This window comes from Convolutriloba macropyga, chromosome 10, assembly GCF_964194025.1.
Source record: "Convolutriloba macropyga chromosome 10, txConMacr16.3, whole genome shotgun sequence".
Classification (NCBI taxonomy): domain Eukaryota; kingdom Metazoa; phylum Xenacoelomorpha; order Acoela; family Convolutidae; genus Convolutriloba; species Convolutriloba macropyga.
Genome location: NC_134477.1, coordinates 18,377,956 through 18,402,773, shown reverse-complemented (window position 1 = coordinate 18,402,773; position 24,818 = coordinate 18,377,956). Strand labels below are relative to the sequence as shown.

General features: G+C 32.6%; 1 protein-coding gene across 2 annotated transcripts in view; it reads right to left on the bottom strand.

Moving 5' to 3' along the window:
- LOC142348338 (uncharacterized) overlaps positions 1–24,818 on the bottom strand; it is a 111,446-nt gene that overhangs the window by 67,646 nt on the left and 18,982 nt on the right. Inside the window, exons 3-4 of one of the 2 annotated variants that reach the window (XM_075399648.1) lie at positions 20,211–20,369; positions 13,913–14,074 (exon numbers count right to left, since the gene is read on the bottom strand). In XM_075399648.1, coding sequence (XP_075255763.1) covers positions 13,913–14,074; positions 20,211–20,369 — 321 coding nt within the window. The remainder of the gene's footprint in view (positions 1–13,912; positions 14,075–20,210; positions 20,370–24,818) is intronic. The other variant, XM_075399649.1, reaches the window with a different exon arrangement.

The window sequence follows — 24,818 nt, the reverse complement described above, 5'->3', positions numbered from 1 at the left end:
GGGTAGACGTAATAAATGTAATATGATATATCTTAATCAAAACCTGTTCTCTCTGGATAGGCAGAGTGTTAGAGAGAACTGTAATCTATTTATTTTATTTGAACAGAGAGGTAAAGTCCTAGCATCGATATATCAAGATTTCTTTAATAATATTGAACTTAGTTATAATGATTTTGCTAATATATGTAATAAGGTATGGAAAGAGCCTTATAATTATATTGTCATTGATATAACTAAAAATAAAAACATTAATGGTAAACTAAGAATTACTTGGGATCGATGAGTATTGTAGTTTAGTTTAGTAGTGTAGTTTAGTATCAATATCTAGAGTTAGATCTATAATTTAGACTAGATAAACGAAGTTGCTGGTTACACCAGATGGGGCTTCGCCCAGCTGACTACGTCAGATCAACGAAGTTGTTGCTGGTTACACCAGATGTAAAGTAAAACTTAATCATCACCATTAAAGTCTATAGGTCTTCCATGCTCATCTTTAATATGAAACTCTATATATTCTATTCTATCTTTAGTTACATTTTGATACAAGATATTAGTTGGTATAATATTTATCAAGTAACCTGGTGGTTCTGTTAGAGTAAATGTATATAGTATGTCCGTGTAATTCCCATTACCTTTAACACCAGATATCACATTACAATGAATGTTAGTAGTACTAAAACCCATAATATCAACAATTTTCTGAGATGTATACTAACCTTTTTTATAAACTAATTTTTTAAATCCTAGTAATGGGGCTATTGAATTTTCTATGTCAAAGTAAATTGCACCTTGTTTTATTTCCATTAAACTTTTCATTGTATTCTTATCAGGTTCTATTATAACATTACCATTAGTTTCTTCTTTAATTAATTCTGCTATTTCGATTAATTCATATGCACCTGGTATAACAGCTAAAATACGGGTATCTGTCCATGTTTCACCTCGGGTATCATATAAGAATTGATTAATCCTTCTATTCACATTAAACACCGAATTATAAACAGATAATCTAATTAAACCTAATTTTGACGAGTTAAGTATAGGTTCACTAAAGTTAAACTTTTCTGTTGGCTTCATCATTCTAAAGTTAAGTGTATGTTCTTCTTTAGTTTTAGTTAGAGTTTCATTTATCTTTTGTAGTTCATATAGAATTAAGTTATCGGACATTTTTTGACTTACAAAAATGGATTTTAATTTGGACACAACTTATGGTTACAATAATGATATACACAAAAGTAAGATTATAAAATATAAACCTAATAATCTAGCAACAATGAATACAATCAATACTAATATTAATATCATACTCAATAGAGAAGAGAATCATTTAAATTTGCATGATTCATATTTAGAGATAGAGTTTGTTGTATCAGATGATGCTGGTGGTGTATTTGCTAATAATGCTAATATCAGATTAGTTAATTATGGTATGATGGCATTGTTTAGTTCAGTTAAGCTTGAAACTAGTGGTGGTAGGACTATTGAATATATAGATCATTGTCATCCTAATCTATTGATGTATAAGTTATTAACTAGTACTGATTATGAATATGAGAGTGGTTTTGTTAGAAATCAAGGTAATAGAGATAATCAACTCAAAGGAGACCATATTGCTGCAGAACGAGGTCATATGTATATGATTGTTAAGATGAGTGATCTATTCGGTTTCGTAAATGATTTAGAAAAGATTATATATGGTTTAGGATTTAAGCTAATATTAAAAAGAAATAATAATGATAGAGCTCTATCTAGAGTTAATGCTGGTGCTGATGCAGTTGGTAATGATGGTATTATAGATAATAGAGATATATCATGGTGTGTGCCCAGTATTGATCCTAGTAATGACAATAGAATTATTGTGCAAAAGGGTTTAAGTAAAAAGAATAATGTAGACTTTAGCTATTATGAAAGAAAGACAATTTATAAGAATGTACCCAATGCTACTAACTTCTTGTTTGATCTAGGTATGGAAAGTGATACGGAAAGACCACAATATATAACAGTTGGTTTTGAAAATAATAATGTTAATGAACAAACTCATGATGCAAGTACATTTGATATAATGAACGTTACTGAATGTTATTGTAAGATTGGCAGTGAGTTTTATCCCTAGGATAGAATGAATACTAATTATGGTACTAATAATTATAATGAGGCTTTTAAAGAAATTGTTAGCTTTAATAAAGATTATAATGGTTACCACATAATATAAAACAATATATAAATCATAGAACATTCAAAAGTAATTACAGAATATATGTATTTGATACTAGATATCAAAGTGATCATATAGGTCCACAACCAATACAACTTAATTTTAAAATTCGTGCTGCAGTTGCCGATGTTATATGTCATGCATTAGTATTAACTAGAAAAGTTATTAGTGTTAATAGTGATGGAAATAAGATGGTTGATATAATCTCTTAATTATAGTCATTGTTATAGTTATAGTCATTGTTATGGTGAAATATGTGCGAAGCCCCATAGCTCTAACTATTTCTTACTTGTCTTAACAAAACCTTTAGCATAAATAATATCTAGTTTTTATTTATTCTCTAGAGCTAAACCTCTAGCTTCAAGCTTAATCTTAGCCTTGGGCCTAACCTTAGGCTTAGGCTTAATAACAACAAAGGGATTATACTTTTTAACTTCCATTATTTTTTATATATTGAAATAAGTTTTTATTGTGCAATATTCTATTCTATCTTTAGTTACATTTTGATACAAGATATTAGTTGGTATAATATTTATCAAGTAACCTGGTGGTTCTGTTAGAGTAAAAGTATATAGTATGTCCGTGTAATTCCCATTACCTTTAACACCAGATATCACATTACAACGAATGTTAGTAGTACTAAAACCCATAATATCAACAATTTTCTGAGATGTATACTAACCTTTTTTATAAACTAATTTTTTAAATCCTAGTAATGGGGCTATTGAATTTTCTATGTCAAAGTAAATTGCACCTTGTTTTATTTCCATTAAACTTTTCATTGTATTCTTATCAGGTTCTATTATAACATTACCATTAGTTTCTTCTTTAATTAATTCTGCTATTTCGATTTATTCATATGCACCTGGTATAACAGCTAAAATACGGGTATCTGTCCATGTTTCACCTCGGGTATCATATAAGAATTGATTAATCCTTCTATTCACATTAAACACCGAATTATAAACAGATAATCTAATTAAACCTAATTTTGACGAGTTAAGTATAGGTTCACTAAAGTTAAACTTTTCTGTTGGCTTCATCATTCTAAAGTTAAGTGTATGTTCTTCTTTAGTTTTAGTTAGAGTTTCATTTATCTTTTGTAGTTCATATAGAATTAAGTTATCGGACATTTTTTGACTTACAAAAATGGATTTTAATTTGGACACAACTTATGGTTACAATAATGATATACACAAAAGTAAGATTATAAAATATAAACCTAATAATCTAGCAACAATGAAAACAATCAATACTAATATTAATATCATGCTCAATAGAGAAGAGAATCATTTAAATTTGCGTGATTCATATCTAGAGATAGAGTTTGTTGTATCAGATGATGCTGGTGGTGTATTTGCTAATAATGCTAATATCAGATTAGTTAATTATGGTATGATGGCCTTGTTTAGTTCAGTTAAGCTTGAAACTAGTGGTGGTAGGACTATTGAATATATAGATCCTTGTCATCCTAATCTATTGATGTATAAGTTATTAACTAGTACTGATGATGAATATGAGAGTGGTTTTGTCAGAAATCAAGGTGATAGAGATAATCAACTCAAAGGAGACCATATTGCTGCAGAACGAGGTCATATGTATATGATTGTTAAGATGAGTGATCTATTCGGTTTCGTAAATGATTTAGAAAAGATTATATATGGTTTAGGATTTAAGCTAATATTAAAAAGAAATAATAATGATAGAGCTCTATCTAGAGTTAATGCTGGTGCTGATGCAGTTGGTAATGATGGTATTATAGATAATAGAGATATATCATGGTGTGTGCCCAGTATTGATCCTAGTAATGACAATAGAATTATTGTGCAAAAGGGTTTAAGTAAAAAGAATAATGTAGACTTTAGCTATTATGAAAGAAAGACAATTTATAAGAATGTACCCAATGCTACTAACTTCTTGTTTGATCTAGGTATGGAAAGTGATAAGGAAAGACCACAAAATATAGCAGTTGGTTTTGAAAAAAATAATGTTAATGAACAAACTCATGATGCATGTACATTTGATATAATGAATGTTACTGAATGTTATTGTAAAATTGGTAGTGACTTTTATCCCTAGGATAGAATGAATATTAATTATGGTACTAATAATTATAATGAGGCTTTTAAAGAAATTGTTAGCTTTAATAAAGATTATAATGGTTACCACATAATATAAAACAATATATAAATCATAGAACATTCAAAAGTAATTACAGAATATATGTATTTGATACTAGATATCAAAGTGATCATATAGGTCCACAACCAATACAACTTAATTTTAAAATTCGTGCTGCAGTTGCCGATGTTATATGTCATGCATTAGTAATAACTAGAAAGGTTATTAGTGTTAATAGTGATGGAAATAAGATGGTTGATATAATCTCTTAATTATAGTCATTGTTACAGTTATAGTCATTGTTATGGTGAAATATTTGCGAAGCCCCATAGCTCTAACTATTTCTTACTTGTCTTAACAAAACCTTTAGCATAAATAATACCTAGTTTTTATTTATTCTCTAGAGCTAAACCTCTAGCTTCAAGCTTAATCTTAGCCTTGGGCCTAACCTTAGGCTTAGGCTTAGGCTTAATAACAACAAAGGGATTATACTTTTTAACTTCCATTATTTTTTATATATTGAAATAAGTTTTTTAAATAAGTTCAAAACTAATTCTTATTGTGTTGGAGGTAGACATTATAGTGGTACTAATAATATAAGTGGAGCTATCACTTCAAAAGGTACTAAAATGTTAAAGGGTAATTGTGTTAAATGTGGAAGGAATAAATCAATGACAGTATCTGATGCAACAATAGAGGCAGAGGGATTGAAAGATTTCTTTAAAAGTGTTGGTAGAGCTACAGTTAACTTCGGAAAGAAAGTTGCTAATAATCCAGTAAGAGCATTAGAAATAGCAAGTAAAATAGGAAGTGCAGCTGCATCTAGAAACCCTAGAGCTGCTTTATCAGCCACACCTGATTTAATTAAATTTGCAACTACTGGTGAAGGTATAAAGGTAGTACAAAAAGGAAGAGGGTTATATTTAGGTACTACGAGAGATAATTATTTGATTATAGTCATGATTAAATTTATGATTATGTTTATATTTATGTTTGATTATGATTATATTATATTTATGATTATGATTATATTTATATTATGTTTATGATTATCGATAAATATTAATACTAATATTATTATTACTAAACATACTATTACTACTAAAAACTATTAACTTTAGTTTAAAAAAATACTCAGCTTGTTTTTCTTGTTCTTATATTCTTCATATACCATGACTAATTCATTATATTCATCATTATCTATTTTATTATCATTCATTGATTTAGTATATAGTTTATTAAACTTGTCGCTAAACTGTTTACTTAAAATATACATTTGTGAATACTTTATAATTTTATTTCTTATTTTAGTATTAATTGTTTTTGATAATGAACCACAAACAGTTGCTGTAGCAAAAGCTGCTGGTATAGAATAAGGTAATCCTTTACCTGTTAATGCAACTGATGTTGTTGTTGCAGTTGTTGCTATAGATGATAATACTATTTCTGTTATCTCAGCTATGTTAATACAATTTTTATATCTACTTAAATTCTTATTATAGTTATTAGTTTCAGTTTCATAATAATTTCTAATATCTTTTATAATGCTAATATTGTTGTGAAATTTATTATTGGCTTGAATCTTTTCATTTATGTATTGTTCATTAACGGTTGACAAGTTGGGATATAGTAATCTCTCACTCGGTGCTGTTGGATTGGTCATAGACTCCGTCATAGCTTTGCTTATTTTCATTAGTAAAAAAACTTTCTATTTCTTTCGTTATATCTTCTTGTTTAAAACCATAATGCTTCTCAAGTCTTTCTTGTTCTTTATTATCGTACGTACTTCGTAAAAGTATAGCAATTATATATTGTACTATTGTCCTTTTATTCTTTAAAAGGGCTTCATCTATAAAAGAATTAGTCTTTTTATTAACTTCTTTAAATTCTTTAGCCCAGTAGTAAACATTTCATCTGATATTCGGATTACACTTATTATTATCAAATTCTTGTTTTAATTGATTATATTTAGAGATAGTATCAGCAGCAACTTTATTACAAAACTTAACAGTATTTGTGACTTCATTTGCTGATTCAATAAACTCATTAATTAGTTCATCATTAACTTGTGTTTCATTTAGTGTAATGTTTTAGTTGTAACTTTATCAAAGTCACCCTTTCTTATTTCAGCTATGTTTCTACTTAAAATGTCTATTTTTTTAGAACAGGATAATAAGTTATTGTCAGAATACTCTTTATTAACAACATCTTTTTCATCTGTAGGAGGATGTACATTCGTAATTTTATAGGTATCCTTCATATCAATATTATCATTATCTTCTAGGATTAACCCACGAGCCTTACTTAGTGTTAAGTTGTTCATTGATGTTGATGTTGATTGATGTTTAGCTTGATTGAATCTATTTCTTGTCATCTTTGTATTTGTTTACAGTAAGAAATAACAAAGACAAACTCAGTAAGAAATTTGTTTACAGTAAGAAATAACAAAGACAAACTGTTTACAGTAAGAAGTAAGATTCAAAGACAAACTCGGATTTTAACAGTTCCTGTTCATAGTTTTTACCTTCTATTATCTCTCCATTCATGTCTTCTATTTTATGTTGGTGGTTGTGTTTTTAGAACTTTATTAACTTTAAATAATTCTCAATTCCAACTAGAAGTGTAACCTTTAAAAGATATTGCGTTTATCTACATTTCTAACATAATCACCTAATTTAAATTTTGGTGTTGCTTTGGTAGAATTAACATAGTATTTAACCTTATCGGGATTATTAGAAGCATCAACAGGTGTCATATTAATTGTTGAATGAATGTTATTGTTATATGTTATGACTGCATCATTTAGTATATTTACCCAATTACCATCACCATTGATGAACATTGGTTTATTAATTATGTGTAATAATGTTCTATTAAATCTCTCTAAGAATACAGCCTTTAAATCGCTATAAGTAGAATATAGTTTTGTTACATATTCTTTAAGTAAAGATTTAAATGTTTTATTGTAAAACTCACCAGCTCTATCTATCTACCCATAACTTTTCTGGCTTTCGACTTTCACCTAATACTATTTTAAAACGATTAGTTATAGATAAACCAGATTTATTCTTTAAAGGAATAGCCCATGCATATTTTGTGAATATATCTATAACAATTAATATAATCTTATAATTATTATTGTATTTACTTAGAGATGATTTGTCTATCAAATCAGCTGACCATGTTTCATCTTTATATAATGGTATTATTCTTTCTCTTCTAAACTTTGTCATTTGAGGACTGAATACTTCTTTAGCTAATAAATGTTGTTGTTTTTCCATCATTATTCATTTACCATAGTTAAAAACAAAATTATCTAATTGTTCTTGATTAATAATATTCATAGATATTAGTTGCTTAGATATATCTAGCATTTCATCACATAAGCCATCATGACCAGCTTTTGTTTCCAGCATTAATAATTCTAATCTTTCTATTAAACTATTTGGATCTGCGAACAAACTCTGTCTGTGGTTATCCAACGAACTTTGTTCGTGGCAAGCCGAGCAGTTTCCCTGATCGGGAGTGATATTTAATCCCCTACCATATACATCATCTTTTACCCCTATTACACGTTTTATTGCTCTATATCTAGCACGTTTCTTATCCCTTTTTCCTAAATCATATCCAATATCAAATAAAAACCTTTTAATTTTGTTTTCATCTTCCTCGAGTTCACCATCTTTTATATTTGGGTTAGTAAGAAAGTTTATAAACACATCTGAAAATTCATATAAATTATCCTTAACTATAAATGCATTTTCTTGATAAATTAGTTTAACACCATTCAATTCAAATTCAGCAATATCTAAATTTCCGAACTTTAACTTTAATTGAGGGTTAGATTGAACTGACATTAAATTAATAATTTGAGCTGTCTTTATCTACTAAAAGTCCTGGTTTATCTCGAGCTTCCTCTACAGCTTTGCCATTGGACTTCATTAAAGCTTCATTAAACTGGAGGCCAGCTTGCTGGATCATCTTAGTTTGTTTATCTAACTCTTGATTTTGACCATCTATTGCCCTTAATGTTTGTTCACTTAATGCTAGATTGTGTTCACTGTTCGTATATAAAGTTTTAGTTAGAGGATCAAATAACTCTTCTATTTCACCATAATAATCTTGCTGTTTTAATTTATCTTCTAATCTATTCTTTCTGTTTTGTTTTTCTAGATAGTTTAATTCTATAAGTTCATCTAGCTTAGTCATTTTTTAATATAAAAATATTATACTAAGTATGAATTAGATCTATAATTATAATTAAAATAACTAATTACAATAACTCATTATATAATATAATAGCTGCTTCTATTAATTTTCTATTGCTATCTATAGTTAATTCTTTGTACCTTGTTAAGTCCTTGGTACCCCAACCTGCTTGGCTTGCCACAGACGAAGTCTGTTCGCAGATCAGTTTATCTACATCCTAATCCTTATCCTTATATAGTTTCTTAATCCTATTTAACAAATCCCTTTTAAATAAATATAGTTCCTTATCATGTGGATAACTTTTTATATTGTTTACATAAAACCTTTTATCATCAAATATATTTAAACTAATCTTACTTGTTTTTGTTGTTGTCATGCTATCCCCAACTTTTTGTATTCTGCTTTCATCTACTGTTCTCTGTGTATTATTCAATAATGCATCATAATAATCTATGTGCCTAGCATTCTTATGCTTCTTTATTCCTTTTTCTTTAGTGTTTTTAGGATAATTTTTGAAGCTATATGTTTTGGGGGACAATGCTATAAATTCCTCAATAATCCTACTCCCCAGCTCGTGCTTAAACTTGCCAGGGACTTTATTATCAGTTTTTATAGGTATGTCTAGATTACTTAAGTCCATATGCTCATCACTAACTTTACCTTCACTATAACTTAAAACGAAACTGTCCGTATCCATATAGTGAAGTGTTAGATCTTTGAGGGACGGTTGTAGAATATCATAGAATAATCAAACATATGTAATTTGCTAAGTTCGAGTATTGTTACTCCTACATATACAGGTGAGCTATATTCTATTTTTTTCTTTATATATTCTACTTGGCTATAATCTCTATCTAATTATATTCTTAAATGTTGGTTTACTTACACTTTTCAATATCTTTTCTTCTTCATGCAAGAACCTGCTTTGAAAGAAGTGTAGAGGATTCACGCACATTCTTCCATATAGGGAGTTATTCATTAATTTCCTTACATCCTTCTCTGCTTCAGTTTTAGCTGTTGCTCTTTTATTTGTATTGTCTTGTATATAATCTCTACATATATAATCTTGTTTAAATTTAATTACATTATGTATTTTAGTTACTTTTACTCCGATCTTAACATTGAACTTTAACATCCTATAATGAACCATATATTCTGTTTTGTTGTTTTGGTCTAAGATTAATTTCTCTGATCTTGCTTTGCCTCCATCTCTTTCTCTGTAACCAAATTCATTATCATTTATCTTTCTCTTATTACGCATTAGTGCTAACTGTTCTGTTCTCTCTTTACATTCATTAGTATAATCAATATCCCAAACTATATAATAACCATGATCACTATCATCTGGAGTATTCAATATTGCATCTAGAGTAGTAGTAGTAGTAAATTGGAAGTCCTTATAAGGTAATTTTTGCATCATTGCATAACCATATAGGTTGTTTGCGTCTATGTACCATATGGACTTACCATCACTGTTATCCGCGAAGCGGCTTTGCCGATTTATATATCTATCACCCATTTTTCCACATATACCACCTCTCTTTGCTCCAACAAAATCATCTAACATTTGTTTATCTTGTAATGTATCTAATGTAACACCACTTGACATTAACCAACAATCAAAACTATAACCCGGTAGACTAACCAAATGTAGTGGGCTGAGCTTGAATTCTTTCATACTTAATTTGACATATTCATTCATGCAATATTCCAATATTTCGACATCATTCTGTAAATACTATATAGTTAGATCTTTACCAGTTTTATGACTGTTTTGATTATTAAAGTTATCTACTTCTTCTTGTGTTGGTAATTTATTATGTAGTGAGGATTTGAAGTCTTCTATTTTTAGATTATCTATAGCTTCATCATAGGTAGCTTTGCTACCATTGGCAGCTTCGCTGTCATACTTATACAAACCAAAGTATTCATATGGATATAATGTTTTAGTTTTACATCCGTATATCTTTGCCATTTGATCTAGAGGAATAGCTATGAAGTTATAACTATCTAAGAATTTGAGACAACCAATGCTAAACATCCTAGACTTACCAGCAGCTAGTGGTATGTTATCTTCTTTTCTTTTATCATTATTCTGTTTGAAGAGTTCACTGTATAGTAGGTTGAAGTCATAGCCAGAGCCATTATGGAATATTACTGGAATGAAGTTTTGTTGTTTATATCTTAGATTACATATTTTACATGCTGGTCCTCTATATTTACCAGTTTCATGACAATGATCTCTTACTTTATTAATACATGTTTTACTGCAGATATGACAAGTGTTATTAGTTTCATGATATAATTTATCTTCTGTGAATATCATCTTTTCATTATGTTTGAAATTATTCTTTGTTTCTATTTCTAATAGATCTCATCTCTAGCAAATCTTTTGATGCAGCCTAGACCGAAGTAGTGCTTGAAGTTACCTTGGCAGGTGTAACCCACAGCTATTGGAATATGTTCAGCTATTACATATTTATGGGTCTCCGACCATGCTTCGCTATAACCATAAGTTGAGACTTTAACAATGCAACATTCTATATCGGCAGTTATATTTTTTATATTCTGACGTTTGTGTTTATTTATAAAAGTAATATGTTTTTTCTTAGGACAAACAATCTCTGGTTTGAATGAGTTGTTGCATTCGTGTTTATCATATTTAATTTGTGAGTTAAACCAATAGGTACACCTATCGCAATAATAATATTTAATGTTATTTTTATATGGGCAAACTAACAGGGTTTCTATATTTTTTATTAGGGCGCAGTGTTCTATTTGACCATTACTCCAAACTAGTATTCTTACATCTTTTCTATCTTTATTAAAATCATCCACTTGTCTAAAGAATTCTACTTTACCTCCACCACAGGGGGTGTATAACCAAATATTAATATTGTATAATTTCTGTATTCTTAATATATAGCCGAAGTCATCTTCATGTTGTTGTCTTGGTTCAATTAGTTTACCTACATATTTACTTTCTCGAGTTGCATTACCTATGACCGGATGTAACCATGCGGTGATAGTTAGTTGCAAGCAGTTGTATTTATAACTTCGTATATTTAAAATCGATTTAGAGTTTTTGAGATCAGCCGGTAAATCTATATGGGTACCAATAGATGCTTTAGTTGGTTCAATGTTTAACTGAATACTTCTTATTCCAAGAAACTCGAAATCATAACCATAACCTTCATATATTTCCTTTTCGAAATCTAGCCATTGTTTGAAGTCACCGTAATCATATATAGCCTTATTAATAATATAGTCAGTATTGAAAAATACTGACTATATTATTAATATAATAATTCTTTGGTTCTATATATATATATATATATATATATATATAATATATTAATATATTAACCAGAGAATTAATATTAATATATTAATTCTTTGGTTCTCCTTTTATACTCACACTCGGCTGTGATCTTATATTTAAAACTCTTAACTTTTCTGACTTGGTAACATTTTTTAATTTCTTCTAAAGAATAATTAGTTGCTTCGTCTATGTCTTCAATGTAATTCCCACTTTTATCTGTAATATAAAACTCTCTCATGTTCTGACTGGAGTTTATATCGAAGTCTTCTGTGTTTTCCAGATACTTACGATTATGACAATATGAGTAAGTAGTTAGAGCTATTTTATTCCTAAATTCTTCATGACATTCTTTACATTCATATCCATGAAACGGCTTCGCCGATCTAATTTTAGAGGAGATGTTGTTTTCGGTTATGGCTTTAGTTTTAATAATATAATCATCTTCACCCGAATTATACACCCTCTCCGAGATTTCTTCTTCTTCAGACTCAAACATTTTCTCCAATAGTTCCTTATGTTTGAGATCGTATGATTGATGTCTGTATAAACCCTTCTTTGTTTCAAAGGATAAATTACAGACATCGCAGAAGTTTATGACACTAGTATTAGTTGATTGAGACATGATGTATTTATTTAGGGAAATAATCAAAAAATAATTTTTCAAAAAATGAAAATGAAATGCAATAAGTGTATGAATAAACCTTGGAAAGAATGTTGTGATAATTGTAAAGAAATAGAATATTCTTGTTATGTATGTAAGTGAAAGATTATATAGAACATTTGGGATATCATTATTCTGACCCTGATCAATATCTAACATGTAGTATGTGTAACGTTTATAAACATATATCTTTATATAGATTTAGAAATAGGAAATGTAGACTATGTATTTATCTTCATGGATATAGATATGGTCATACTAGAAATCAATTCAGAGAGCATGTTTATAAGTATAATATTCAAGAAGCTAATTCTTCTTCTTTTAATTTATCTGTCATGTAGTTTTTGGGTTTTATTGATATATCTGCGAACGAGCTCTGCGAACGTTCCCTGATATTTTAGATTTAGACCTTTTTTCTTAATTAATACCAGATTTAGAATAAATAATAAGTTGGTTTTTTATTCAAGTTATACTGAAAAAATTTAATCACTGTGTATCCACCGATCTCAGTGTTTTTTGACTGTATACCCATCACAGTGTGTCCCATGTACAGTCTCACAGCAGGGATCATCCTTTTTAAGAACTGTGAATTTTGTTTTTTTTTATCTCACTTAGTTTCATAGTAATTCACATCAAAGTCGGGGGACGTTCACTGGAGTCAGTGAGGAAGGAACCCCAAACCTTCCGTTTGCTAAAGCAACATAACTAGACTCGATGATTTAACCACTACACCAAGTGAGACAGAAAGTTTTAGTTTTAGATTGAATAAATATTGATTAGGGGATAAATGAAAATTTTTATTAATTTAATATTTCTTTCAATTTTTGTTCAAGTTTTCTTTTTTGTTCAAGTTTTTTCGCAAGTTTGTTTACGTGCTTGTTACACGGTCTCACTAGTTTTATACTAGTATCTGGGGACGTCCACTGGAGTCAGTGGGGATAGAACCCAAAACTATCCGTCTGATAACGATTAATTACCAGCTTAACTCGACACTAGTGGTTTGCACCAAGTGAGACAAGAAATGATAGATTTTGAGTGAATATAAAGGTAATATATAGTAGTGGATAAAACAAGGAAATCAACAAGTAGTAAAATTTGGCCCTATTCGACATGCGCGATTAGCGTTTGGAGAACGGGACAAATTTTGCTGGTGGTTGATTTCCTTGTTTTATCCACTACTACCAGTAGCTCTATAATTCAAGCTTGCCTGCAAGACTTTTGAAATGCTTTTATTTAGCCTTACCACGGGTATCATAAGAACTTTTGAAGTGGGACCAAATTACTATCCAGGTTCATAGCTACACACATCGAAAAAGAATCCAACAATTTTCTCAAGACATGACAAATCAAAAATGTTTGCTATGGCAAATTAAAACCCACAAACCCAAACAATGTAGAGTGTTTCTCCTGGCTGCACTTCCACTCTGCTTAGCCTGTTTCTTCTTCTCTCGATCAGTTAGATCAAGTGTACTGCCACTATCTTTGACGTTATTTTCGTCACTCTTCTGTTTCTTCTTTGGAACAGCGTCTTCGTCGTCCCCATTTTCTAAAGAGTATTTTCCCAGGGGTGTACTTGTTAATGTTACTTATAAATCAGGAATTAAAAAAAGGATCATAACCGACAGGCGAATTGCTCTTAAACAACTGAAGAGCGAGCGGGGGCATGAAGTGGGTGAGGGGTTAAACTCTTAAGGAAAACCATTCACATCATGAATTTGTCTCCAAAACAGTTTCGATGAATCGCATACTTAGAGTCCAGTAAGCCGAAAGACTCTAAGAGCCCTTAATTACTTCCAGGCGTTACTTGTTTATCCCGTTTTTCAGGACGAAAGGTCACAAGGGTCAGGCGAAAAATAGGCTGAGCGAAAAATTGCATAAGAAAGAGGGCAGCCCTAATATAATTGCACCAATTTCGTTTGAGAGCAAAAAATCGCATATAAATTTGGTCAAGTCAAAAATTGCATCAAAAAGACCGCACATAATTGCTACAGATTGAATTCTAGTTCTGTTCATTTTCGTCAGGGAAATATAAAGCCAGATTGTGGGAATGTAAAAATGTCACTCCTTTTCTCAACATAACCTTTGAAGATAGCCGACTGGTTGCCACAATATACCCGATCGGATTGAAAGAGAAAAGAATATAAAATGCAAATTGACATTCTAAAACTTGTCAAATGTCAGAAAAATACCAATATGACGTACAGTCTGATTTAGATTAGTTGATTCTTCCGAATTCAGCTTCTAAACTAACAAAGCTGGCAGATTGCCAGAAAATAGCCGCAATGGCTTCGTAGATCTGCAGTCCCAAAAAAACAGTAAAAAAGACAGACCAAAAAAATTCGTCTTTTCATAGAAGGCTGATATGTTATATTTTGATTAAAAATCAGTATAAATTTTTGCTGCCTCTATGAGCTGCTCTCAAATAACCTTCATTTAGAGTGACACACACCCATTTGACCTTATCTCTTTGAATTAAAGTAAATAAAAGACGAAATAAAAAACCAAGAGAAGGCCAATCAATAATAGCCCCAGCTATCGCTGTGCGGCTATTAAAAAGCTATTACAGATCAATAAAAACACCAACTGGAATTCACTCTAAAGAGATTTGAGGTCCTAACGCACTTTGCCTTAAATGTGCTTTATTCCATTTCACATGCTCTTTTGAAATCGACCGTATATTCACAATATTGCGTACATTTGTTAAATGGATTCTAAATTCCATTCAAAAGAAATTGAGTGTAGTATTAATTCAGAGGTCAATAGTCAAGATCGTGAATCGTTAAAACGAAAAAAGGTAAAGCGGATAAAAACTATGGAAGAGTCCAGAAACGGCTCGGAAGAAAATATGAATTGGGCCCCTGCCAACTTAATGATCTCAACAACCTAACAAAAATATTTATTTCATTTTACTAACACCAAAGTGAAACAAAAACGAAAATTAACAAAAAATGATCAAAACAGAACCTGATAACATTTTCTTGAAAATTTTTAAGTTGCGACTCCAAAAAAATAGTATCAAGAGGTTCTCTACTACTGCAAAAAATCGACAAGTAAAAGAGATCCGATCTAGATTATAAACTGCACACAAAGAAGACAAGGAAGGGCAAAAGTTCATCGGAGATCTAGTGATTCCGTATCTCTAGATGTGTATCAAAATTGTATCATTTACTTTAACAGAGACAGATCTATCAAACTTCAAAGTGTCTCCTCTCAATCACATCACCTGTGGGAACGCAAATATGATAATTACCCGTTTCGCCTAACTAATGACAACAGATGCTTGTACCTGATTAGTGACGAGCTTTCATATTAAATGCATCCTTCTCACCCAACTGGAGGGGAGTAAAGGTTTCTTCTTTCTCTTTTGTCACTAAATGACAGGTGACCATAACCGATTTGTGGTTATCTGAGCGGAGAGACTTATATGAATCAATTAGATGTTTAAGTTTTTATTCTTACCTGACCTAAGTGGGGAGAATAGAAACATATATTTCATATCTGGAAAACGGAAATGAACTGTTGAAAATTGATTTATTAAACCGGTGATCTGCTGTTTTATAAACCTAGTCATGGTAACCAAGTTAATTCTTTTTGTTGTAGAAATTTAATATTGATATATGAAAAAAAATTGTAACAAGTATTTGAACAGAAAAATTTTCTACGAAAACCAAAAAACGAAATATAAGCAGAAAACTTAAAACATAACCGACTAACCGTCGGAAGAATTGCTCTCGAACGACTAATGGGAGCTCTAATCAATTGCAGCCTGCTTCAGTCGGTGGGGGGAGGAGGGGGAGGGGGACCCTAAATGGGACTATAGTGGGCTTCAGATAACCATATTAGGTTAACATATACAACTTTTAAGATTTAAAGTAAAAAATGACACCAGTTTCGGCGCACTTTTCATTTGACTTTTAGTATTAAATTGCCGCCAATTGAGTTCAGCCGCTTGAAATTTTGATTGAGAAAGAATTTTAGATCACGCGGAACGCAAAAAGTCAATGGCGTAAAAGTCACTCGAAAGATCAAAATTTTCAAGCAAAAATTTTGACTAAAAAAGACACACACGTTTACAATAATTGCTATGAACTTCGTTCAAGAGCAATTAAAGACAAAACAGGCAAAATATTGACTCAGGTTAATCAATAATCTTTAAAAAAAACAACAAAAACAACAGCCGGCTTGCTGGATAATAGCCTCGAAATAGAGTATTGATTCTTACTTTAAAACGACCATTGAAACCACAGACAAACGGACCCACCAATGTCTTCGAAGTAAAAGAGCTTTATAAAAATCTAGTCAGATTGACCTCTACTAAGTTTACATTCTCAATTTAGATTTAATAAGACAGCACAGAAGTCATTATTTTGAGTAAGTTATGTATGCTGAAAAAAATTCACAAAGATTGAACTAAAAACTCGTACTAAGAGAGCTAGATCTCAGCTAAAGAGCGGTAGCTCTCAGTAGGAAATTCACTGACTGACTTCGTGGCGCCTGATGAAATTTTTGCCACAAAAACGACAATCTAAACAACAACAATGAGAATATTGATAACGGGACTATCGATTCGATGACAAACATTCAAAATTGCACCCATAAGTTAAATAAAGGGCTAAATCTAATCCAATCCGAAAACTGTAACTACTTATTAACAAAGGATAGAACATAGCCGGCAGATTGCCGGAAAATAGCCGCGATAGATGCCTGTGGCCTTCCATGGAATTGAAATAACTAAAGAAATAAGATAGACAGATTGACCACAAAGTCCTTTAACAGACCACTAGACTTTTTGGGTTAGATTCGGACTCTCATTTTTATGAGACACATACGCTCTATAAGGAACAAATCCCAATAGAGCCTTTTAAAATTTAATATTTTAAATCAAAACTCAAGACTCTATACTCAAGAATTAGGGCATTTACGTATGGCACTAATTCGATGCAAACTATTGATCTTTCACTAGTAAATGCTCATAACATTAAAAGTTCACTAAGTGATTTCAGAAGTCAATTTTTTGAGTGAGGTAAGTCACGCAATTAACCTAAACGCAGAAAAAATGACGTCATGTACATAAATTTTAACTGCAAAGCAACAGAGGTCACTAAAAGTCAATTTCAAGAAGTCAGGTCGCAAGAATAATTGATTGGGATGACGAAGTAAAAAACATAGCAGGACATGTCCTGACGCACAATTCAAAGAATTTTCATTGACTAAACAAAAAACTAGACTTAGAATGGACTATGAGTGAATTGGGAAAACCATTTCTAAAAAAAAATTGGATAAAAAAACAGAAACTTAAAGTCAATATGCCGCATGTTATCAAAAACCACGAGCGAGAAAATTCAAATTTGGTTCAAACAAAAAAAACTAGGTCTAGAATAAACTATTAATGGATTGGGAAAACCACTTGAAAAAATCCGATCCAAAAAATCAAAACAGTAAAAATCAAAGCGAAATTGAAGCATGTGAACAAAAAACCACCAGCGAGAAAACGAAATTTTGTTCAGACAAGATTTTATCACCCAAATTCAAAATTAGAGCGAAAAAATAATTCAAACCGCAAAAACACTCGCTTTTTCTCCACTAATACAAGCAGAAAAATGACGTCACGTAGACAAATTTTAGCTGCAAAGCAGTAGAAGTCACCAATAGTCAATTCCAAGAAGTCAGGTTGTAAGAAGTACTCTACATGACCAGCAGATCAATTGAACAATACCACCCAAAACACAAACAAAATAAATCTCAAAAGGTTGAGAAACTAAAACAATCAAACAAACTAAACAAAAATATACTCATTGCCAAAACTCTTGAAGCTTTTACCCCGAAGGAAAAATTTGATCCCTTCAAATATTACTATTTCAGAAATCTGTTCAAAACTAACTTATGTCTGTGAAATCTGCAAGACCTGAAAAAAATTCATTGGCTCTCGAAGATCAATTAACACAGAAAATGACAGAGAAAATTTTTTAAAAAATGCAATCAATTGCAAATTTTATTGAAATGTGGCCGAAAATCGTGATATTAATCTCTTCAGAATCATTTTTGTGTCTCCAGAAGCTATCCAGTAACCCATGCCAAGCCTTAAAAAAATCAATGGCTCATAAACATCGATAGGCAAAAATTTTTAAACATTTCAACTTTCATAAAAAAATTGTTCTATTAAAATGTTGAAAACCATTCCGTTGCCCCCTAACATCTAACTAAAAACATATTATCAAACCCTGGAGGAGGTTAACTGGCTAGTGGCGCCAGTAAAACTGAAAAAAAAACTCGAAAAAAAATTGCAAAGAAATTTTATAATTCGAAACGTTATATTGTTGAAAATAATTCCAAGGACAGTAACAACCATACAGTAACGTTTTATCGGACCGTGGAATAGGTTTATCGGCACTTGAGAATGGACAATTATCATAAACTGACAAACATTTTAGGAAAACTTTAAAAAAATGCAGATTCCATCAGAAAAAACTTGAGACATTAAAATGTTAAAAACCATTGCATTGCTACTAGAAACTATGCAGTGCCCTATTATCAAAACCCAAAGGAAGTTGCCTCGCCCCGGAGCTAGAAAAAACGACAAAAATGACAAAAATGCTCAAACAAATTGAATTAAATTGCAAAAATTAGTATCATTTTGCGTGTTTGTGTCTTTAGTACCAAAACATATAGCTCATAAAATGGTCATTACCAATAATTTTGTCTCGCAAAAGACCTTCATCAACTTTTAAAAAATTCAACCTAAAACTAATCAAACAAAAAACTCAGAAATCACAAAAATTGCACCATTTTGAGCCCAAAAACTCCTAAAAATGACCTTTTAACCTTAAATAAGGGCCATCCCAGCAGCTGCACCACTCTACGCAATTAAAGGACTAACTAAGCCCACTTTGGGGCCTCTAATGAAACTTAATGCCCGCTGGGCTTTACCTGTTTATCCCGTTTTGAAAGATCAAAGTGATCGAAAAATGTGTGAAAACATCTTAAAACACAGCGCCCCAATAAAATTCAAATTCTTTGAATTGCAAAAAAACCACGATGTTCCCAATAATAGCCGCTATCGCTTCGCGGCTATTAAAAACATTACAAGAAAAAAATGAAAAAATTCAAGTTAGAGCTGATAATACGCTGCAAGTGAATAAAAACCTTTGATGGCTTGAAATAAGTTTTTTCACTACGAAAAATGCATACACAAAAACCAATATTTTCCTCTCACTTTTGACTTCAGTTCAGCAGATTGATCGAAACATTTGCTTTCACATGCGGCACTGACATTTACATTTTGTTTAACTGAAATTTGCCCGAGTAAAAACCATGATCACCATAACACATCTTCGAGCAGTACAAAACTCGAGCGACTAAAAATGGCCGTTTAAGTGGCTGACGGCGGTTATTGAAAACTTGATGAAAAACTAGATTCCTATATGTATTCCACGATTAATTTCACCACAATTTAAGGGGTTATCTCGATTGTTTGGGTTCATCTCACAATTGTTCTACGTGTTTTGTTGCCAAAAAAAAAACAGTACAAAAAAGCTATTTAGCACAGTATGAAAAAGTTTACGCCAAAAGAATTCATTTGACCAATTGGAAGTCATTACAGGATAAACGGTGCCCATATTTTTGGCTTAATTTATTCAAGAAAAACATTGCAAATCCACTTTTATTTGTTTCGTTTTCCGAACCGTGATCGCTGTTTTCATCTTCACTAGACGATGAGCTGGAATCATTCTGCTCGTCGTCTTTCTCTTTCTGCTCTTCTGAGTCGTTTTTCGCACCAAATTTGATCTTCAATTTGCTCTTCTTTGTGAAGGTGCGACAGTTGAACAAGAATATGCGGTTTTCTGAAACAGAACTGCAACTCCAATTGTTTCACTAATTTTAATTATTAGCTCACTCATATGTGAGGTGTAAGAAGCGAGAATCAAGCGCGAATTGCCCTATCAGTTTTATTTTAATCTTAACTCATGTTTGTTGTGGGGTCCAAAAAGAAACTTATATCAACAATTTTATGCATAAATTGTTTTAGGGCAACCAGCAGACAAGGCCAAAAACGTAACTAGAAAAATACAAGGAGGCTCGGTAATGTGCGAACGCACATAAGTAGTAAGTAAATACTGTCTCAAGAGAGGGGGGGGGGGTTATCCTACGATACTTAAACATGGGATAATAGGGGGTTATCCTAGACGGAAAGGGATTAACTTTCATTCTTTACCAGATGTGACTATTTCCAAGGCGGCAAACTTGTTTTCGGTCAAACAGCCAACTTTGTTCTAAATTTCGTTCCGATAAGAGCTGCAAGTGAACAATTTATTGAAACGTATTTTAGCACTCATAAACACAAAATTTACACGGTTAGGAATTCAAAAGGCGCAATTTACGTAGTTAAGTACAATAAGTTTATTGTCTGCGTGCAACTTTAAATGCTGGTTCTTCGTCATAATCGCTACTACTACTACTTTCACTGCACTCATTAGCTTCATAATTAATGAATGGGTTAGGGGAGGAAGAGCTGGAGCTGGTGGTAGCATCGAAATCTACGATATCATCGCTATCAATATCGTCCTCGTTAATAATACTTGTCATTGCAAATCCCGGGTCAGGTGTTTCCCATTCTTCCGGGCTTTCACTTATTGTTGTATCCGGTACAACAAAACTATTATTATGGTCCCAGTTTGGACTCGAATCTAGGAGAAGGTGAGCATAAATTTCTACATTTTCGTAGTCCCACTCTACTTCATCGCTATCCCAAGAAAAATCTTCGACTCGGCAATGATCAATTTTATAGTGGCCGAATGGTAGTGTTTTAATTCCTTCGTTCAAAATGTGGCGTTTATTATCAAAAGCAGAGAGACATATTTTATTCGTTGAAACCGTTTGTAGAACATGCTTTTTCGAAACAATCCTTGTGTTTTCAGCGCGCAGTATACTACCAGTCACAAGTGTATTATTGTAGTCTGCATGTCGAAGCAAATTTTGGGCTGCTCTTGTTATTCCTTTGGCGGACATTTTTCGGTTACCTATGAACAGAAAAAAGCAGTCAAATTATGACAATCATACAAGGTTAGTTGGTACTTTGTTAGTTTTTTCTTGAATCATTAAACGTAAAATGCTCACTAGTGGAAGTAATGCTGTACAGCTTTGGCTTCAGGCATATAAACTCTTTTATATAATCCCCAGCAAATTCGTCTTTGAATTTTAAGACGACGCGCTTATTTTCTTCGCTGTACAGTTCGTGATCTTCTGGGTAATTTGAGAAGTCGAATTGATCAAGAACATTGCTCTCCTTCAGTTCACGGTAGAGATCTTCACAATTGATCCGGTATAGCAAGCTATCAGTATCACTATAAAGTAATCGACAGTCAAATGAAGATCGCATTGTTCCATAGTGAAACTGATACATGTAGTATTTCGCTAGATCAAGTATTGTGGCCCCTACTATAGTTGGTGTATCCCAATAGATCTTTCTTGGGCGGTAGGAGAGAGCTGCCATGTTCTCGCCAAACACTTTGAATTTTTCAAACTCAAACTTGCTTACTATGGTTAGGGTTCGTCTTGCGTCTCTCGTAAGCTCGATTTTCATCCGTCGACGTTTCGATGCGCAGTTTTTCCCATAAACGGCGTTGTTCATTAGTTTATAGAAACTCTCCTCAAATTTATTCGAAGCCGCTTGTCTCTTCTCACTGTTCAGGGTTATATAGGGTGTTAACCAATTGTTTTGAGTAAACTGTAGCACACGATGCATTTTCCTCACGACTAATCCCAAGTTAACATACAATTTCAACAGCTTGTAATGCAGCACAATGTTCTTTGTCGAAGAAAGTCTGCAACAGTTTTGGAACTTTTGAGGGGGCTAAGTTATGACTCTCTCGCAAATTCACTTGGTAGCCACTGAGCCAGTCATCCTCAACAATATTTTTCGATGGTGCGAGGGGGAAGTCCTGATGATAATCGTGTAGACTTGATGGATAATGCAAGTCGACTTCCACGAAGTAACCGACAGGGTTATCATCAGGACAGTTTAGTATCTCAGCCAGTGTAATATCAGAGTTCAGCGTAAAATCTGACTGAGGGAGTTTTTCATTTTGCATGACGCCACCGTATAGGTTTTTGGCATCCACGCAGAAGCCAAATGTCGAGGGTTGTGAAGAGTCGTAATCTGGTAAATATTTATTATTTGCTGTAAACTTTCTCATCTCGTAGACTGAACATACTCCCCCACGTACTGATCCTTCTATCATATCGAGGTGCTCGCGTTCTGTAAGCAATTCGACCTCCGCCTTGCATATTCTCAAGGATGCTTCCTTCCTTAGCCATATTTGGCAGTGTGTAAAAGTGCATGCAATCGAGTTTGTAGGTGGAGAAACTGAGCTCTCTGTGGAATTCACAAACGCATGCGAGAAGAGCGCAATCGGTTTTCAGGTATGCATCGTGGTAGTCTTGTAGAGTTTGGCAATTCAGAGTGTTCCACATCGTCTTGGCGTGGTTCAAGTTTTCTTGAGTTATTGTTACTGCGTTTCCTTCTAAAGTGTTACGCCATTCATTAAGAGGCGGTAAGGATTTTTCGCTGAACTTTTCTCGACCGCTAACATATGAATATGGGTAATATCCTTTTTGCTGCAGGAGCTTCAATTCTGTTGAGGATAGGTTAGGAAACACAGAAGCAAGTATTCCAAAACGATCTCTTGGTAAAATGTCAACCAACTTTTCGAGAGACGAATTCATCATTTTGAATGAATCAATGAACCTCAGATTTTCATACTTTTTGATCGATCTTCCATCATCTAGGGTTATGGTCTCCACGAGTACCCCAAAATTCATGGAAATGTATTTTTCATCAGTAGATGGAATTACACTTACAGTGGTCGTTGGCTCACAAGATTGGAGGGCTAAACAAATGTGATGAAGATCATAATTTTGTATATTATGACCCACCACAGGGGTAAAGTTGACGTTCCTTCGTGCTCGATTGCATTTTTCATGAGCCCAGCCAAGAACTTGTCCGCTGTAGTGGCAGTGATCCAGATCAACTGATGATTGTTCATCATTATCGTCAAAGGCTTCGTTACATATCCAACATTCGCTAGCTGCACTTTTCGGATACTGGCTACGGTCACCTCTGAAGAAAGGAAAAGCTCGTTTGCGCTTGTAGATATCCTTGGCTAGTGTGTGTAACATGTTTACAAATTTAGTAATGCAATCTTCAGAGCTGTCCACGTGGAAGAAGATGGGTTTTGTTGAGTAGTGATCAATTACCGCAAGTGAAAACCCACAAGGCTCGTGTTTTTCAATAACTCTGGTGTATGAGTTGTCCCCGTGGGGCGTGCATCCTGCTACTGAACACAGGAAGGATTCGAAGTCAAAGTAAATGACTAATGGAACAAACCAGGTAGCGGCCAAGTTTTTGAATTTATATAAATTTTTTCCCGGAGCTGGTAATCGAACAACAGCCGGCGCATTTTCACAGCAGGTTTCCATATGTGCGGTAAGCTTTGCAAGGCCTTCTTCACACAACCAGAAACAATTCCGGCAAATATGAAACGCAAAGCGAAATTTGGTATTTCGGAGTTGACAGACTACCTTAACCAAGTTGTTAATCAACACATAATGGTAACAGTCTGCTTCGTATAAAAGCAATAGATCCATTGTGAAGTTTGAGACAAACTTTGACACTCTGAGTGGAAATAAGTCTCAACCATCATAACCAAAAACGTTGATTCGAACTTCATTTAGATTTTCGAACTGATTGATGTCTTTTAGCCCCATGGGCATATCGAAGTGTCCAGTTGGTTGATGAAGGTTGGCTTGCTTGTAAGTTTCGGGTGAAGTTTTATCTGTGTTGTAGTTCCTTCCTGGTCGATCTAAGCTAATATTGTTGTGCATATAATATGCAGCAATATAGCAGTAAAGGAAGCAATTTGCGTCCTCGTGGTTACGAATATTCAGTAAACCGCGGCAATTTTGTAATTTTGATGGTAATGCAATGTAAGACGAGCCAGTTATAGGTCGGTAAAGGGCAAAGTTCACAATTATTTTGATAACTTTCTCAAGCACCCAACCACTACCATTAGAGGCAAATGTCGTTAGCACTATCATCATCTTCTCGACCATAGTCCAGAAGGTCTCACTGCTAAGTCCCTGACTATACACCGGTGTCATGAGCGAACTTGCATAAATTTCAATAAGCTCATCTTCCTGATCTTCGTTTTGACTGGGCTTTCGGAGTTGAAGATGAGCACTAAATTGAACTTTTTGTGATCCTTGTGAGAGTTTTTGTTCTATAAGCGAATCGA